The 20,272-nt window shown below is 36.4% G+C and overlaps 1 protein-coding gene across 8 annotated transcripts; it reads right to left on the bottom strand.

Annotated features, from left to right (window-relative positions):
• Nucleotides 1-1,216: 1,216 nt before the first annotated feature.
• On the bottom strand, nt 1,217-9,580 carry LOC110020814. 8 transcript variants are annotated; one of them, XR_002293565.1, is made up of 4 exons: nt 9,347-9,580; nt 5,333-6,220; nt 1,540-1,594; nt 1,217-1,447 (listed from the first exon to the last, which is right to left on the bottom strand). XR_002293565.1 is itself a non-coding variant. In XM_020719063.1 (3 exons), the coding sequence occupies exons 1-3, from the start codon at nt 9,539-9,541 to the stop codon at nt 1,410-1,412; spliced, it is 288 nt and encodes a 95-aa protein (XP_020574722.1). In that variant the 5' UTR covers nt 9,542-9,580; the 3' UTR covers nt 1,217-1,409. The 8 variants fall into 8 exon arrangements, 2 of the variants coding, with proteins under 2 accessions (XP_020574722.1, XP_020574721.1); XR_002293564.1 differs by having other exon boundaries at nt 1,217-1,443; XR_002293567.1 differs by having other exon boundaries at nt 1,217-1,443; nt 1,540-1,585.
• Nucleotides 9,581-20,272: the final 10,692 nt, after the last annotated feature.

Raw genomic sequence — 20,272 nt, 5'->3', positions numbered from 1 at the left:
CGCCAAATTATATGACCCGTTGAATGATTCCCGAGATTGAATAGCACTAAGTGAGCTAGCCATCCTCAACATATGTCAAACGGGGCCACGCTGGCAATGAGGTGCTCTAGCGTGCAAGTGAAATGTGCGTATGATGCAACAATGACATGATGTGCACGCAATCATAAATAATTTGATATACAACACATTCAGATTCAGTTGTGTCGGGTACAAGCCCCCCAAGAGGGATTACACTTTGCCGAAATCACAATTGAATTATGCCCATTCACATGACATACATATTCAAACAACGAGATGATGATTTTTAGCAATTGTTCGTTACACAAGATAATGAAAAGCCTACCTTCAATTGCTTGGCGCAAATCACAAATAAGGTTTCCACAAAGGAAAGTGAAGGTTTTCTCTATAGATATAGCCTTCAAAACCTAAGAAATGAAGGATGAAAGAAATAATTCATTCTCAAGGTTACAAAAGGCTTCAACTCCTTCATCAAGTGTGAAGCTACCAAAAGCAATTGCAGGATTAATGTAATCCCATCCTTAAAGGTCAAGTGCTAGATTTTAACAAGAGTGCTCATGGAAATCACAAGGAAACCAAGAAAAAAGCTCCCTAAGTTAAGGCTTCCTCTAACATCACCCTAATCCTAATTCTCTAACACAGACCTTGAAAGTCTTGCTAGGAATGAAGAAGATCGGGTTTAAAGAATGCTCAATGCCAGGATATCAGTGGCTTCCAAATTATTTAAATAGAATTGTTTCGATTATTTTATTTTATTTTTTTTGTGGTGTCAAAGTTGTGATGTGTTGAGTTATTATTGCTAAACTTTTGATCTGTGTTTGTACTGTTGAACTTTGTCAGTATATGTTTCGCTGTACTTTGTAGCACCAATTTTTGAATATGAGAGTTTGTAATGCAACATTTTGATTGAATGATATTTTAGCTTTAGTAACATATAAGTGTTGTTTAGAAGATTTATTTTGCCTTTGTGGTTATTGATAAATCCTGAAGCAAATTGTCCTTGTATCAAAGCTTATTTGTTCAATTCCAATTTTTCAGCTATTATCAATACAAATAAACTAGATTAGTCAATCTTTCATGATTGTACCTCTTAATTAACTTCATAAATAAATAATAACAACATCAAGTGACACAAAAATTCACATAAATATCAAGATGAAACCCAATATAATTTTATTAAAATGAACAAAAGCACATACACAACTCTAAACATATTTGTTGGGTGTAGTAAAGTAAGTTTCAAAATAAAAAGAGCCCTCCACATTTCATCAGGAAGGGATATAATCTTAGAATAAAATTACAAACTCAAACAACAATATCATGGCTACTGGTAGCTTCGCCACAACCAGCTTCCACATGGATATAATCTTCCATGAGATCCTTTATCAGCCTCAAAAGGCACTTGGGTAGCAGCTTGTTCTTGATCTATCTCCATGTCCAACCATAAAAAATTCACAAACTTGTTCATTAATAATAAACTAAGATTGAAAAACAATATAACATAAGTCATGTATAACTTACCAGAAGATCCAATACATTCATAGGTCCATATAGGTAACTTCAATTGCTGCAGACTCTTCGAGAAGCATGGAAATCAAATGATTAGAATAAATGTGCAATAGATGAGAAGAGGCATATGGAAGAATCTATACATAGTCAAACAAAGACGATTAAAATTTTTGCAAAGCTTGTTCCTAATGCCAAGAACATAGCATTACCGTCTGATTTTTTGAACTGCATGGACATAACAACCAACTATATGATTAAATTCATCTAAAAAATTCCATTTTAATGAGTATCAACCAAATAGTTCTTTCATGGTGTATCCATGTAAAGCAATATGACAAAAAATAGCTTTGTTTTACCAAAAATGCAACCCAAAGCTGCTGTTAATCCTAAATGTCAAAAAGTTACAGAAAAGCAAAATTAATATAAGTTTGAAGTTCAAAAAGCTTGTAACCCATAGTAATGCATCTCAAACATTAAGAATTGGATCATGAAAATCTTAAGGGTCTGTTTGAGACAGCTGTTGATTATTCAGCAGATTATTCTGATAATTTAATAATCTGCAGATTATCAGAATAAGCTGGTTTGATGTTTGAGGCAGCTTATTCAAAATAGCTTACTGGGAGCTGTTGTAGGATAAATGATCGTTCTGCCCCTGTTTGGTTAAGCTGTTTGCAACATAACTAAAACGAGAACAGAAGTATATAATACAGAACCCATAAAGCATCCCAGATCAGTTCAAAAGAAAACATACAGTGCTCACACTCTCGTGAGTATCAGAAGAAACAAAAAAAAAAGGTCAGATCCTAAAAAAAACAAAAAGATGTGCAGACGAAAGTAAAGAAGACTTGATGGATCAGCTGCCATATCATCTACGATTGACTCCTTCAAAGCAGTCATCTCAGCCACACTCTCAGTGTCATGAACCCCAAATTCGTTAGAGTCAATCTCATCCTCATAGACTGAAGGCCGAACCACAAATGCTGATGGTTCTTCAAAGACATTCGGTTCATCGTTACCAGCCATACTAAAGTTCGTATCTGAACGTGAATGATGTCTTCAGATGAAGTTATGAAGTGTCATTGTTGTTACCACAATATGCACCTACTTTTGAAATAGATACGACGACATATCACGTAAGATGACTCATTTCTTCTTCCAAACCCTAAACGTTCTTTAAATTACCCCGCGAAAAGAGGAGTGACATTTGTTAAACATTTCTTTTCTGTCAAGGATGGTGTCACTTGCTTGCTCAAAATCAAGAATATGGTATCTAGTGTCTGGATATGACTTCAGGTAGCCCCTCTGCATAGGATATCCAACATCGACCATATACTATTGCTCTGTTATGGAATACATTATTAATGACAAATAATGCATATAACTAGTACGTTTACAGATCAAATCATACCTAAAGGCGGGTGAGGAAACTTAGAGGCCGTGATTCAGAGATAACTCATTCAGGAATCCACAAAAATAAGTACACTCATTCGAAATATGTTGTTGAACATTATAAGATGTCCAGAAAGCATTTCACCTACTCATTTATCCCCAATAAAATTGGACGTTATACGGGGTATACGAACACTGTTGGATCGGTAATACTCCAACAACAATATTGCAATAGCTGCAGCCCATGTCATTCTTTTACAACGTTCATGCTGCGGATCCATCCTAAATTCAAAAGATGTCAGTAATTTCAGCAATTGTTAATACATTGTAGGATCGAGAAATAAGCAAGAAAAACATGAAACATTTAAAACGAAAATGTACAAAGATCAACTTGTTGACAAACATTAATCATCTAGAAGTGCACTAAAAAAGATCCATACAAAGGGCAACATATTAAAATTACTCATTTAGATGTTCATAACATTAAAAAAAACTACAAATAACAACAAATAAAAAAAAATTCATTCCTCAACCAAAACACACAAATATTCGATGCATAATTCTGACTGCAGCGCCATGAATATTTGCCTACGGGTTGGATCCTTGAGTTTCTTGACACACTTTGCATGAAAACGTCTGTCTGCAACTACTTCATGTAGAGAAGCTAAATTTCCTAAACATTCAAAGATGTTGCTGTCAAGGACTGAAGCAGGTGGTGGAGCACCGAAAGCTTCTATGAGTCGATCAAATGAGATTTTCACAAATGTGTCCTTTTCTTTATTTTTCCACCAAGTATGGGCCTCTTTAAAGGTGAACTGGACTCCCCTATCTCCCTCTAGTTACTACGCATTTCATCATCAGCTGTCAACGACTCAGAAGGAAAGTCATTCTCATATGCCTGCAAAAACCATCTCACTATGGTTGAATGCAAATTTTCCTGTCGCGACAATCCCTTTAAACACTATGTCGAATTTTTCTTCAAAGTCTGGGTCAATTCCGCACTGCTTATATTTTTTCGCTGACGGCATTGCCTGTGACATTATAATGGAAGAGGGGGATAAGTGGGTTTATTAGAGAAAAAATAAGTAATGTAAATCAAAATAAAAGTATGAAAGTGGGTTTATTACCTCCAATTTCTCAGCCCATCAATCCTCCGGGGCATCAATTGTCCGCTTAATGGGATCCCAACCCAAACTGGTACATCCACGTTTGAGCTCCTTTCAAATTTTCCATTCTTTCTTCAATTGGTCTCATTTGTTTTTGAATTTTAGCCTGTCGTAATCTCTGTCAGTCAATTCTTTAAACCTCTTCGCAATATTTTGTCAACCTTCCTTGTTAAAATACGTGGTTGGTCTATTTTTAAGTTCTATTTCTTTAATAGATAGATCGCAAAAAATATTTGTTACTTCTTTATCCCACATAGCAGACAAACCCCCTTCATTCGCCATAGATATGTTCGCACTATAAGGAACTTAAACTATAAATACCAAGTAAATAATGTAAGTCAACAAAAAATTTATAAACATGATGCAAATTTCTCAGCATACAAACTATAGGAGAGCATACAAACAAATTTCTCAGCATACAAACTATAGGAGAAAATTGTACTAAATTATGAGATGAGATAAGGAAACAAATCAAATTTATAAACATGATGTCAACTTCCTCCACATTACTTCTACGACAATCATCAATTTACTTCCACAATCATCATCAATTTACAAACAATGGAACGAGAACCTTAACAAAAAACAGTGAGACGAGTGCAAAGCAGCATGGAAGTGCTCCTTTACCAGTGTGTTACACTCGAAAATAGCTCATGAATACAATTCACCGGCATACTACAGAACTTCATCAATATAGACATAGGAACTCCTAAGTTTCATACAATGAAAACAATTTTTTCCCTGTTAATGTTCGAACATTGATAAAGCAAATATCTTGCTTGGACCTCCATAATGTAAACATTCCCGTGCAAACTAATGAAAACAATTTCATAAATCTAAACACAACTACTAGATAAGAGGAACCCTCATGCCACAGATCTCATGAACACTCATATATCACAGAAAAAATTAAAAAAAAATGTATTACTTGTATCTCCACCTCCCAAAAAAACCAGCACAATTGATAGAAATTAGCTTGCTTGGAACTCCACCTTCGAAATAAAGATGCACGAAAAATCGGAGCAACCCTCAAGCCACAAATCTAAGCTAGGATATACCCAAAAACCATTCATTCATATATCACAACAAAAGTTTAAAAAAATATATTGCTTGCATCTCCAACTCCCAAAAAAACCAACAGAAAAGAAGAACTTTCCAAGGATCGCAGGGGAAAGCAACCAAAGGAATCAGAAAGGAAAATCGAAAATGCTAGGGCTCGCGGGAAAGAAGGAGAGGGATATCGGGTATACCTTGCGCCGATCTCAGTCTAAGCAAAGAGCAGAGGAGGATCGGCGAGCCGAGGGAGATCTGCGAGGCGAGAAATAGAATAGGTGCGATTTTCCTAGGCGACGTCTCTTGCAAAGGGTGAGCAGAGGAGATCGATTTTCGTGGAAAGGGCGAGCCGAGGGAGATCTGCGAGGCGTGGCGAAGGAGCAGAGGAGAACCGTGATTCTCCAAGGGCGAGAGCGTACGAGGCGAGGCGAAGGAGCAGAGGAGATCTGCGATTCTCCAAGGGCGAGGGCGAGCGAGAAGGGGGCACCACAGAAATTCTTCCCTAATCACAAAATTCATACGCGGGATGCGGGGGGAGTCCGACTTGCGTAGGGATGAAGGAAATCGCGATAATAAAACGCCGTGACACCAAAAATTTACATCGATCGCGATATTCAAACGAGAAGGCGGCGTTTTCACAACGCTGCCGCACCCTATAAGTTGCCCCAAACGGGCACTGAATTTCTCCACCACCCGCACCTTTCTAATTGGCAAATTGGGTCTGCAACTTCACGAAGCATTGGTTAGTTGAGATGAACCGGACGTGTAGTCAGCGTTTGGCGTGATTACATGAAAATGTGTGGATTCTTGCAGGTGCTTCTGTGTTGGCCCCATTGATCACATGGCTGCTCCTCTAAACTTTCTTGCTCTTATTATTGCCACCTTCTAAGAAACTTTGCAATCTTCTTTTTCTTGGTCTACCGTTAGGTCCAGAAGCATTTGGCGGACCCATCTGAACTTAATCATCAACAGCTATATTAGGTCCAGAAGCATTTGGCGGACCCATCTGTACTTAATCATCAACAACTATCCAGTGTCAATTAACTGGTAGAATTGAAATAGCACATTCATATGCCATTTTGTACCTGCAAAATAAAGAATTTAATTAACTTAAAAAGTAAGCATTCGTAATAAAAATTTAGATATATTAGAAACATTAAACAATTAAACTAGCTATATAGAACTGATTATCAACATAGATGTTCCACAATGGGTGCTATTTACTACTAGTAAATGCAACTGTGTGAATGTACGTTAGCGCTGTCATTTTGCAAAATTCTAAACGTTCACTCCTTCACTTTGGTGTTCACCTCATGTCTATCAAGACGACGCTCAACTTCAGCCTTGGTTATTGTTGATTCTCTCATTAGAACAGATCGCTTATGGCGGTTATATCTCTAGTATAGTCTTCCACTTAAGGAGAGAGCTCACCTCGTCAATTATAACAAATCATTTCTCTTTTAGTCCCCTGCTCCATAATCATGCCTCTAAGAACATCAACCAGATAAAAAACAACATGCTTGCTCCTAACTTCGCCGATCCAGGAGTTAAAAGGCTCTGACAGATTGTTTCTGTTTTAATCACTTTTTTTATCAACTGAGAGTTGGCTTTTAGACTATTTAAATGGCAACAAAAGCAGATTTATGGACTCACATTAAATATCTCTTCAAATTTCTTGTTGGACTAAAATGGCATATAAACACCGGCAACATACTGCACCGATGCTTGGAGCTTTTGCCCATCGTGACAATGAAAGGATTTCTTCACATTTTTCCATAGGTGGTGCAAGCAAACTCTATTCTCTGCATTTGAAAAGACAATCCTAATTGTCTCGCTTAGCACTTTCTCTATATCTGAAATGAAAGCTAATTGGTCTCCTCACCAAGTGATTCAAATAAATTTTGCAAAAACCATTGCGAGCTATTTTTAGATTCTGTCTTGATTACATCAAAAGCAAATGTGAATAAACCATTGTTACCATCAAAAGGCATTCATAACAAATAACACCCCAAAAAAAATTTAGATTTCAAATGACAGGCATCAATGCTTATCAGTGGTCTACATCTAGCTAGAAATCTATTAACACTTTAAAGCTAATATAAAATCTTTGAAATAAACTATCATGAGTATCATAGAAATATGTGATGTGTGAGCCCAGGTTTCTGGAAATAAGCTCTGCTGCGAGAGAGGATACCCACCTATAATTATCCTTCACCAATCCAAATATGTCTCTAGCTCACTCCCATGAATGCAATAACTTGGGACAACCAGTATGTTGTCTCTAAACCATCTTTAATATGTCTAAGTGGGATATCTAGATTTTGATTTCACCACATCTCATATCTCATAAGCGACTCACACAGATGTGGGCTGTCTATTTCTAGCTTTATTTACAACTAGGCATGTATGAATTCCATCAAACTTTCAAACTTCAAAAGTGTGGTCATCCTTGCATAGTGATGCCCCAACTATCCATCGACATCCTCGATAGTAGCACGTGCCTATAACCCAATTTTTATCACTAGCTCCTGCTTTAAGTACAAAAATTTTCGCGATTGCATGTGTATGAAGGGCATGCTTGAAACTCTCAGAATCAGTGAAACATGAGTGAAATAGTAATTATTCGTGATCTGCAGCTTGAGTAGCTATAACCCTAACACAATAGATTCACTGTTCAAAATTCACAACGGCCACTATGTCAATGGCTGAAGTGGCACTCAGCAATTTCATGGCTACTATAAACAACTCTCATGTGTGAATACATTCTCTCTCCATTCGCATCTTTAGTAATAATACTGATCTCTAGTTTTCAACCCTATCATTTTTCTTTTCAATCTATAGCCATCTTATTCAACTCCGTATTAGATGCAATAAGCTTGTACTATTTTGTCGAAGTCCCATTAACATGAAAGTGTAGCTCAAAGTCATGTCCTATTAACCAAGGACAAATTAATTCAACATCCTCCCTGAGCATTTAAAAATTTATTTTATCTTTTTCAACCTTTGTTGTCTTATGTCTGCCACCCACATATTTCTTATGTTTTAATTCTTCATTGCAACCCAACAACCTCCAAATTAACATCAAATTCTCTTTTCCACCACAGCATTTTTGTTGAATGTTTACAAAGTCACTGCACGAATAATAAAAAAAAGTTGTTAGTTAATCTACAAAATTATCACAAACATAACTCAATGTTACTACACATGACGAGTACACTTAAAATGAAGAATTCATGTAACAACCTTAGATCTGTAATGAAAAAAACATGGTAATCTTTTGTAGTTGGAGAGTGTGTGGGATTGAGATTCCCATTCATTGGAGATCATTTTTAGATGATTAATACCTATGGATTACATTTAAATATACATAATGAAAGTTAATACAACAAAAGAAGCGCCAAATTAATTTCAATATACATACGAGATATCAGTGAGATTATCAATTAAATACAAACCATTGTGGAGCAAAAACTTTACTAAAACTCACAGATGTTATAACATGAAATTAGAAATTAGGTGGCGATAAGGTCAATTTCCAGTCCAAGAGCAATTATGCAATGAACATGGAAATAGACCTTTCAGAGCATTCTATAACGATACTCAAAGAATAATCTGCATCCAATCTACCTAATAAATCTTTCATCCTGCATCACTTTTTTAACCTTTTAGGGTGCCATTAACAAACAGAGCACACCATTCAAAGAAAATAGCTTGACTAAAAAAGAACATAGATTAAAGTTTAATCAAAACTCAAAGAAGAAAAACCTTCAATAAACTTGTACGCTTTGGTTGACACAAAAAGTATGGGTGCTGCTGGAAAATAACACTCATCGTACACAGTAAGTAATTAAAAGCAAAAGCTGTGGCACTGTTGAAGGCCATAGATTGCACATAAATCACTAAACTAAATACCAAGGGATCATTATAATCAAAAGGGCATGGTATCTAAACTGAAATGCAAAAGAAAAAAATCCTACCTTGCCTAAATTAATTACAGAAAAATTTCACAAACCCTTCCTTCTCAATTGCTTAAATTCAAGAACCGACATTCCCGATATCCGACGAAACGGAATAGATTGGAATTGAGAAAGATAGGGAAAGGGAAAGATGTGACGAGAAATCGAAGGGCAGATAACAAAACACTGTGAAATCGGGAACTCGAGATGCCATTGGTGACACTGTCCTTGTAAGAAGGCATCGAAGAGAAATACCTCTTTGGGTTGTGATGACAGCGATCTGTGAGAGGACGACTTTAGGCGAAATCGTGTCCCGGAAGAGGAGGGAAGCGCGAAAGCGCCGGCGGAAGGGGGATCTGCGAGATCGTGAGGGTTTCGTGTGGGTGGGAAGGGTTTTCGTGAACTTAAACGGGAACGACGTGCAGCCAATCTTATTGTGCTTTCATCCATCAAAAGAAAGATTTTATGAAGTTGAACAAGAGGGGAGAAAAAGAGTTTCCTCATTGGAACGAGGACTCAAATTTATTACTTATTTACAGTTTCTCATAGTTTATATTGATAATTCAGGCTAGATTCTAGACATAGTTACTGCCTAGCATATTTGTCACAATTAAGAGTGGTTCTATACATATAAGAAATTGAATAGTGGTGTAGTGACTATGAGCAACAATCAAGCTTGTTGTATTATTGGTTTAGGCATTGTCTTTATTCGAATGTATGATGATACTATGAGTGAATTGACTTATGTTTGACATGTTTTAGATATCATAAAGAATTTGTTGTCAGTTGGAACCTTAGAGACCAAGGGTTACAAGGTAGTTATTGAGACAGGATTTCTGAGGATATGTCGTGAATAACTGTTTTTTATGAAAGGAGTTCGTCTTCACAATTATTACTACCTTTAGATTAGTACAATGGCTATACCACAACTGTTGCTCATGATTTTTCTGACGTCATTATAGTGCGGAATATGTAGCTAACGCATGCTGAAGAGGCTTTACTTTAGACTTTGATATAGTTGGGATTGATCAATTGAGTGAACACCAACAAGCTTGATTTCTATTGAAATTATGTGTTTGGCTAGATGATACTCGTATCATTTGGCACAAACATCCCCAATACAAAGGGTATTTCAGAGTATGGTCACATATATGTTTGGCACGTGATGAAGATGCAACATTTGGTAGATGAAGATATTTTGTATCTTTTAGGGACGATTACTCTAGATATATTTGGGTGTACACTATGAGACACAAGAGCAAAGTGCTATAGATATTCATAAATTGGAAGAAGATGATTGAGACTCAAACTAGGAAAAGGATTTGGTGCATCTAGTTGGATAATTGGGGCACTTACACATCAAATGCATTCTTGCAAGACTGTCAGAGAGTTAGGATAGAACATCACTTCACTTTTCGAGAGACACTATAGCAGAATGAGATGACAGAGTGGATGAATTGAACTTTGGTAGAGAAAATTTGAAGTATCCAATGCCGGGTTGGATAGAGTATATTGGGTTGAGGTCATATACTATATTTGCCACTTTGCGAACCATCTAGCTTTTGTAGTTATTAAAAAGATTATCCCAGAAAAGTTGTGGTTGGGACATCCTCCTAGAGATTATAAGCAAATGAGTGTTTGGGTATCCATTTTACTATCACATGCAGAACGATAAACTGGAACCACTAGCAAAAAAGGTGATATTCATTAACTTCATACATGAAGTCAAGAGATTCAAACTTTATGATCGGGTAGAGAAGAAGATTGTAATTAGTGGGAATGTTACATTTGATGAGACTAGTTTGTTGTAGTCTCAAGACAAAAAGAGGTGAGAATTATATTGGGATCACAAATATGAAATAGAAGTTGGAGATTGATGTAACTCCATTTATTCCACAAAATTTGTTCACTCATACTCAGGAACCTAATTTAGTTGTAGCTCACGAGCTAACTATTGATAGTGCTCAAAATGAAGTGAAATAAGATGATAAGAATGTGGTCCCTACTTAAGAATCTATTGATAGAAGCATGACTAGACACCAAAATATCCCAAAACAAACTTATTTGACAGATCATATTATATTTAGACTTTTCAGCCATGGAGGCTGAAATGTTGTTTCACTACAGAAAAATAGTGGAGATCTCAGTCAATGATTCATTGAGAGGGGCGATGAATGAAGAGATGGAGTCTCTTTAAAAAACTACATGAAGAATAGTGAAGCTTTCTCTAGAAAAAAATACCATTGGTTGCAATGGGTGTATGCAAAGAAGGAAGGAACTCATGGAGTTGATGTGTGGTACAAGACTAGGTTAGTAGCAAAAGACTTTACATAATGAGAAGGGATTAACTATGATGAGGTGCTCTCTCCAGCGATCAAACATTCCTCAATCCATGTTCTCTTAGCATTTATACCATAATATGATTTACTTTTGAGAAATTTGGAGTAAAAACTGTGTTCATATATAGAAAATTATAATAGGAGATCTATATGTTACAACTGCCTCGATATAGAGCCTTGAAAGACTTGATTTGCAGATTAGACAAGCTTTTATATGGGTTGAAGTAGTCACCATAAAAGTTATATATGAGTTTAATAAATTTATGATGGTACATGAAGAGCCAATGCGATCATTGTGCATATTTTAAAAGGTTGGATAATAATGAGTTCATCTACATGTATTTATATGTTGATAACATGTTGATTATATCTGCTAGTCATACTGAGATTGATAAGATGAAGAAGCAATTATCCAAATGTTTTGAGATGAAAGAACTGGGCGAAGCTCACAAAATCATTGGCATGAAAATTCTCAAAACAAGGTAGCTGAAATGGTTTGGCTCTCGTAAGGAGCATATGCTCGAAATGTGTTGAAGAAGTTGGAGATTGATGACTCGAGAAATGTTGTGAGTCTAGCCATTGTATCTCACCTTTAATTAAGTTAAGATCAGTGCCCAAAAGATGATTTGGAGAGAAAATATATGTGAATGGTTCCTTACACTAATGTAGTGGGTAGTCTGATGTATGTCATGGTTTGTACGGATTTAGTCATTGCATGAGCGATTGATAAACAAGCTCATGTGTGATCTAGGAAAGAGTCATTGACAACCTGTGAAGAGTATTTTGAGATATCTAAAAATTATTACTGATATTAGCTTGGTTTTTTAAAGACACTCATCTATTTATGTGTAAGCTACATTGATTCAAACAATGGATGTGATATGGATAAACACATGTTTCTGACTGGCTATTTATTCACATTGATAGGTGGTTCAATCAATTGAAGACCAATTCTTTAGTCTATTATTTTTTGTTCAATAAAGAGTTTGAGTACATGACTATCATGTAAGCAATGAAGGAAGTGATATGGATATACGACCTACTGGATAACTTTAGAGTTGATTAGAAGTCTCTGACAATGTTATGTGATATTTAGGATGGATATTCTTGGCCACAAATTAAATTTATCATGCATGTATTAAACACATTGATTTGAGATACCACTTTATTTGAGACTTGATTGATGACGATAATGTTCTGTTAAAGAAGATGGATATGGAAAAAATCCAATGAGCATGCTCACAGTACAACTAGTCCAGAAGTTCACTTACTATAAAGTTTTGGTAAACATCCAAGCTTATGATTGATTGTGCATTTAGACATTGTGAAGAACAATGTGAGGCTTGAGCCTTTAGGAGAGGGTATGTCTACAACCATCTTGGTGTAGTTTTTGTAGTGTTGGAGCTCATTTTGGTCATCTTCCACTTACTTGGAAGTGAGAGATGAGGTGGATATTATTATGAAAAATATTAAATTTAGTAGTTATGAAGTAGGAAGTGTGTATATTTGGAAGATTAATATTAGGTAACCTATTTGAGGAGATATAATTAAATAATATTTTATATATGATGAAATCTAACTAGAGGAGATCTAATTACACAATCTTTTAATATTTGAAATATTCATAATTTCTATGTCCTAATTCTCCCTTATTTATAGGAGGGATTATGGATGATTTGTGGTATGTGTTGAGTTGTAACACTAATTTAGCTGATTTTCCTCTCTTAACCTATTGAGAGTAGAATAAGCTCTCCCCATGAAAGTAGGCTGGTTTGTACCGAACCACACCAATTAAATTATGTTTGGTTGTATGTTTGTTGGGTAATTTTTTTTTTTTGCATTATTTTGCACGACAGGTAGTCCAAAAATCAACTTTAGTGGCGCGATGGTGGTTAGTAGCTACGCGACAATTTGATAAACTCATAGTGACAATGCAATGAATTTTAGTGGTCAACAACAACACGACAATATGAGGAGTTGCCGAATAATTCAAGAGAGGGAGAGGGCGAAAGAGCATGCGAATAGAGAGAAAGTGCAAGTCTGAATGAGAAATTTTTTTAATACTCTTATTATTTTCTATTCTACATATTATAATTTATTTTCATTTTTGTTATTTATAATTTTTATCATTTTAAGTATTATATTATACTTATATTTTATTTATTTATTTGTTATTATTATTGTTATTTTGTTTCATTAAATTGTTTTATTTTATATATTTTTTATATTACAAACATGACATGTGCTTGCTATGATGGTAGGCTCATAACTAAAAAAAAAATATATAAATAATTTAGAAATAGATAAAAAAAAGAATTAGAAAGTTATTCATGGATAGTTAACTCTAATTGATATTAAGTGATTATTTTCACACAACATACATGCTCTTTATGTCCCATGTTAAAAAAAATGCTTCTCACTTAAGAATCAGATAAGAAAAAACAATTGCATTAGATGAAGGCATTGTATACTATTTATGCTTGGGATGCTTAACTTTAGTGGTTAAATTGCCAAGTCTCAATTTAAAATAAGTAAAAAATGCCCATTTTATATTATATGAAGATTTAATCTAATAATTTTAAAATGATTTAGTGAAATTATTTTGTTGAAAGTTTTAGGAAGGGTAGTAGATCTAGAAAAGTCTAGCTTATGTTAATCCAAGCTGTAAAATTTATGCTTTTGTTATAATTAGGCTCTAATTACTTCTTTGTTAGTGATTCTCAACATAATTTCAGTTTCTAAGATTGATATTTTCTTATTGCTACATTGTAAGTCCTCATTTCTAGCTTTTTCCTAATTTTATGTGAATGAAATATAAGTCATAAATTTTTAATACACTAAAAAACTAAAAGATTCAAATTTTAATTCTAGGGGTTGTTTGATATCAATTTATGTTTTCGGTTTTTTGCTTTTAAAAATAAAAAAAAAATGTTTGTTAATTTATTTTTTAAATACAAGATACATGTTTTCGAAACATAAAAAATATAGAATTTTTATTTTCGCTATTTCAAAAATATAGTTTTTGGAGCTATGCCCTAAAACCCAGCTGCTTCAAAAATATGTTTTTTCGGAGCTATACACTAAAACCTGGCCGCTCTATCTTTGACTCTCTTTGGCGATTTCGTTCTCTTCTCCCTCGTGCCACTCCTTCCTCTTAACCTCCAATTGCTCCTTCATCTTTTCCTTTAGCAGTCGATTTTTTATTGTAGCTCCTCCGACTTGCATCGCTTCTTCTACTCGTGTCTCTCCATCGCTCCTTTGAGGAGGATATATTTTTTAGATCTAAATTGTTAGATTGAATATTTACACCATTGCTAATCCACAAAGAAAGCAAAAATACAAGAGCTTGTTGAGAAATTATGGCGAAGAAAAACAGAAATCGACACAAATCCAGAAGAATACCAAGTGATTTAACGATGTTTTACAAAGATGCCTACGTCCTAAGGAGCAGAGCGGTGATTCCTTTCAATATTCAGAAAAGAGATACAAAATTCAGGGAGACCTCCTGGGGTTACTAACATGCCTATTTATAACCCCAGGAGTAAAACCTAAGTACAATATGTAATTATAACATTACCCATGTACCGTACCGCGAGGCGTTTCCCTTGGACCCCCAACCCACATAACATAACTTTCCGATTTAGACAGATTCTTCCGCTCCGCTCCGCTTCGTTCCAGCATCTGTCCCTATATGGTATATGAGTCATACCATAACAATTCTCCAACTTGGCAAATATTCAGCCTCTTAGGATAAAAGATAATTGGGAGTTACACTTACACCACTGTGGGTTAGATCACCAAGTTTCTCTAGCAATTGCACACATTCAACAAGTCCAAGCAATACAAGAACTTGTTGATAGTAACTGACTTGGTCAACATATCAGCTGCATTCTCATCAGTATGAACCTTCTACAACAATATCTCACCAGAAGCAATCAATTCTCTGATCTTGTGATACCTGACATCAATGTGCTTGGTTCTCGCATGGTACACCTGGTTCTTAGCCAGATAAATAGCACTCTGACTGGCACAATGCAACTGAACTCCACCTTGCTCAATGCCCAATTCCCTTACTAGCCCAGTAAGCCATAATGTTTCTTTAGCAGCTTCAGCTACGGCCATGTACTTAGCTTCAGTTGTAGATAATGTCATAATTGACTGAATTGTTGATTTCCAACATATAGGCTATCCACCAAGAGTAAACACATACCTAGTTGTAAACCTTCTGTCATCTAAATCACCTGCATAGTCTGAATCAATGTACCCCAAAACTGAAGAATCATGCTGTTGGCTACCAAAAATAATTCCATGTCCTACAGTACCCTTCATATACCTAAAAATCCAATTAACTACTTCCCAATGTCGCATTCCAGGTTTAGCCATGTATTTGCAGATTTGACTAACAACATGAGCCAAATCAGGACGAGTACATACCATTGCATACATTAAGCAGCCAATTGCACTGACATATGGAACATTTGCCATGTCTTCAATTTCTGTATCTATCTTAGAACACTATTCTGAAGAAAGCTTAAAATGATTTGCCAAAAGTGTGCTTACAGGCTTTCCTTTGCTCATCTCAAACCTGTCCAACACTTTCTCAACATAGTCTCGAAGATAAACACATAATCATCTTGAGCCTTTGTCTCGATGAATCTCCATTCCAAGAATCTTCTTTGTAGGACCCAAGTCTTTCATTTCAAATTCTTAGCTCAATAATTCTTTCAAACCATAGACATCATTCATTTTCTTTGCAGCAATCAATATATCATCAACATACAGTAACAAAAAAATAATAGAATGATCATCAAGACTCTTCACATAAAACAACAATCATACTCACATCTCTTGTAGCCAATTTGAATCATGTAGGAGTCAAACCGCTTGTACCATTGTCTTGGAGACTGTTTCAACTCATACACTGATTTATTTAACCTGCAAACCAGATACTCCTGTCCAGGTTGAGTGAACCCTTCTGGCAGCTCCATGTAAATCTGCTCCTCCAGATCACCATGCAAGAAAGCAATTTCAACATCCATCTGCTCAAAATAAAAATTCCAAATGACTACTAATGCAAGTACTGCTCTGATTGAAGTATGTCTGACCACAGAAGAAAATATTTCATCATAATTTATCCCATTCTGCTATGAAAATCCCTTTGCTACCAGTCGAGCCTTGAACTTTTCCCCTTCTTTTTCTGATATTGCTGGTTTCCTTTTGTACCTGGTTTCCTTGGTTTCCTTTTGTACACCCACTTGCACCCAATAGCCTTCTTTACCTCATGAAGCTGAAATAGCTCCCATGTGCGATTTTTCTGTAAAGACTCCATCTCCCCAACCATTGCACCAATCCATTTCACTTTCTTCTGGCTAGTGATAGCTCCTTGAAAAGTGGCTGGATCATCGTTGCTGATGAGAAGTGCACAAGAGACCAAATCTTCATAACCCAATCTGCTATGAGGCTTTATATTGGTGCGTCTCTGTCTGTCTCTGACTAGATTATAATTCTGCATATCATCTGGAATGGAATCACCAGGTGTTGGATTTGAACTTTCAACTCTCTTAGTTGCCATTGAATGTTGTTCTAAATTCATTTGCACTGCATCTGAACTAGAACTGTTCCCTTGCACCTTGTCTTGATTCTGCTGCAACATGTGTTCATAAAAAACTGCATCTCTGCTAATCACCTTCTTTTTTTTGTAATCAGATCCCAAAACTTGTATCCTTTCACACCTTTCTTATTGCCCAGAAAGATGCACTTCTTGGATTTTGCATCAAGTTTTGATCTTTCATCTCTAGGTAAATGCACATAAGCAGGACAACCAAAAACTCTTAAATGATTATCTGGATTACATGTCCATACATCTTCTGCGACCTTGCCACCCAACGATGCCCGACGTTATCTATTAATGAGATGGCATGTCATATTCACAGCCTCTGCCTAGAAACTCTTAGGAAGTCATCAATTCAATCTTAAGCATCTTGCTCTTTCAGTTAAGGACTTGCTTATCCTTTCTACCACACCACGCACTGAAAAATGACTCTGAATCCCATGCTCCTCACATAACTTCTGAAACCTCGAATATGTGTATTCCGTACCATTATCAGATCTCAAATAATTGATCTTTCTGCCAATTTGGTTCTCCACCTCAGTTTTCCACAGCTTGAGTTTAGAGAATACTTCAGATTTCTGCTTCAAGAAATACACCCAAACTTCCTTGGAGAAGTCATCAATAAAGGTAATAAAATAATAAGATCCTCCCAATGACGATTCCCTGGTAGGGCCCTATATATTAAAATGCACATAATCAAGAACCCCTTTAATTTTATGTTTTTAAGTCATAAAACTGACTCTAGTCTGTTTTCCAAGAATACAAAACTTACAAAGATCGAGATTGCAGCTTTTAACACATTGCAACAGGTTTCTTCTATGCTATTCTGCCATTCCACATTCACTGAGATGACCTAGAAACATGTGTCATAGTTTTGTACTATTATCATTTGACTCCACATAATGAACTGCAACTACAACTGTACTCCTCAACAGTTTGTAGATATTGCCTGCAGTTCACTTTTCTTTTATCACCATCAGTGCACCCTTAACAATTCTGATGGTTTCTCTATCCTCATCTGTCTTAGGAATGAAATCATTTCTATGTAAATTGCCTAAGGAAATCAAATTCTTCTTCAGATCTAGAATATGCCTGATGTTACATAATGTTCTAACTGTGTCATCATACATCTTAATTCTGACTTCTCCAATACCAATAATATTGCAACATCTATCATCATCTAGATAAACTGAGCCAGAATTAGTTGACCTGTATGAAGTAAATCACTCTCTGTTAGGTGTTATGTGATAAGAGCATTCTGAATCAAAAATTCATACATCCGTGAACTGAGTTGATGAAACTGAAAACATATCATCATCACTGCAATCTAAATTTTCACTCAGCACCACATTTACAGTCTTCAATGATCCATCACCTTTCTCCCTAATCTGCTTCTTGAGCTTTGGACAATCTCTCTTCATATGTCCTGACTCCTTGCAATTGTAGCAATGAATTGTCTCTTTGCCTTTCGACTTGGATCTAAAATTTTGCCTTCTAGAACCCTCATTTTCTTTCTTCCTTCCACTATCCTGCTTACCCTTCACATATAAACTGTTACCATGAGAGTTTTCCCCTGTATTCTACTTCCCTTGGTTGAGAGCCAACAATGCTGCAGTGATCTCATTAACTTTGATAGTTTCTTTTCTATATGCAAGAGTAGTCACCAAGTGTTCATAGGAAGAAGACAGCGAACACAACAAAATCATTGCTCGTTCTTCATCCTCGATAGTCACATCAAACCGTGATAAATCTGTGATTATTTGATTGAAACCATTAACATGCTGCGCCAGATCAGAACCTTCTTGCATCTTTAACCCATACAAATTTTGCTTCAGATACAATTTATTTGTCAGAAATTTAGCCATAAACTGAGTTTCCAATTTCTTCCATATCTCTCCTGAAGATTTTAAATTCATCACGTGATATCTAAATTCATCTGCCAAATATAGGCGTATAGTTGTTGCCGCTCGTTGTTGCAATTCTTCCCAATCTTCATCCTCAATGACATCTGGTTTTGCTGCCCGCAAAGTGCTGCCCGCAAAGCGCAAAGCTTTCAAGGTTCTCTGTTGAGCCAACAGATCTTTTACTCTTGTTTGCCACAGTCCGAAGTTACCAGTTCCATCGAACTTCACCATCTCAAATTTTACACCAGAAAATGTCATATGAAAATTAAACCTGCAACGAAAGTTTTCTGAAAAATTCCTTCAAAATACTTCACATGTTCCCTGCTTCCGCATTCTGGAATAGCACCGCGTGCACCACCGAAAAAATATCTCCGGCAAAGAAATACAATCGAAACCAAAATTCGGAAATCGTAAATTTTCACCTTAAGAGAAGGAAGATAAGTCTTGCACCTAAATTTTTTTTTTTGAATCAGGAATGAAGTAAATCGGAAGATTCCTCAATTTCTCCTCCGCTTTCTTCTCCCCAATCAATCACAGAAACTTCCTTTCGCACCGAAGTCCCGCAAAGGAATTCCCCTCCATCAATTAGGGAATCAAATAGCCTCCAGATTCTTGGTAAATCTTCCAAATTAGCGAACCTTCCCATTTCGATTGTGATCCTGGCTCTGCCTATTCCTTCGCTCCGCTCCGCAGAAGGAATCCTTTTCTTGCTTTCGATTTCGCCTCCCAGCAAAGATTCGCGAATTCGCCCGCCCCTGACTCCCGCAAGTTCGCGAATTTGCCCGCCGCACACTGAAGCCTGGCCGAACTCCTTTGCCTTCGCCTCTGCATCGCAGCCCTGCCGCAGATCCTCGCAAACTCCTAATGAGAGCCGCGATCATGCCGAATCTAACGTGCGACTTCTACCGCCGAATGTCGCGAGTCCTGGTCGTGATCCTACCTGCGAAGTTGCCGCAACCGAACTTTCGAGGATTGTCTTCCTGCAAACTTTGAACCGCGCCAAACTTTTTCAGAAGCCTGGTGGAATTGCCGCAAACCACCGAAAAGCTACTCCGAAATCCCCAAAGCCAAAGCTCCGAATTGTTTGAAGCCCCTAGCCACCAAATCTCTGAAATTTGGCTTCCTGCACTAAGCTTCGATTCCCTCACCGCTGAACTCCTTAGCCAAAATCTTTTTTCTTCCTGCGCCGCCGAAATTTTTCTTCCCTGCCCTAGAACATGTCTCCGATACCACTTGTTGAGAAATTAAGGCGAAGAAAAACAGAAATCGACAAAAATCCAGAAGAACATCAAAAGATTTAACGAGGTTCAGCAAAGATGTCTACATC

This window comes from Phalaenopsis equestris, unplaced genomic scaffold, assembly GCF_001263595.1.
Source record: "Phalaenopsis equestris unplaced genomic scaffold, ASM126359v1 Scaffold000107, whole genome shotgun sequence".
Classification (NCBI taxonomy): domain Eukaryota; kingdom Viridiplantae; phylum Streptophyta; class Magnoliopsida; order Asparagales; family Orchidaceae; genus Phalaenopsis; species Phalaenopsis equestris.
This window is presented reverse-complemented; position numbering and strand designations above follow the sequence as displayed.

What these genes read in the sequence shown, in the direction of transcription:
- LOC110020814 (XM_020719062.1), bottom strand. Translation starts at nt 9,541, where the DNA reads ATGGATGAAAGCACAATAAGATTGGCTGCACGTCGTTCCCGTTTAAGT. An exon ending in TGTCATCACAACCCAAAGAG is followed by an intron (nt 1,595 to 9,346) that starts GTATTTCTCTTC and finishes TGCTTCTCGAAG; the next exon opens with AGTCTGCAGCAATTGAAGTT. An exon ending in TGAATGTATTGGATCTTCTG is followed by an intron (nt 1,444 to 1,539) that starts GTAAGTTATACA and finishes ACATGGAGATAG; the next exon opens with ATCAAGAACAAGCTGCTACC.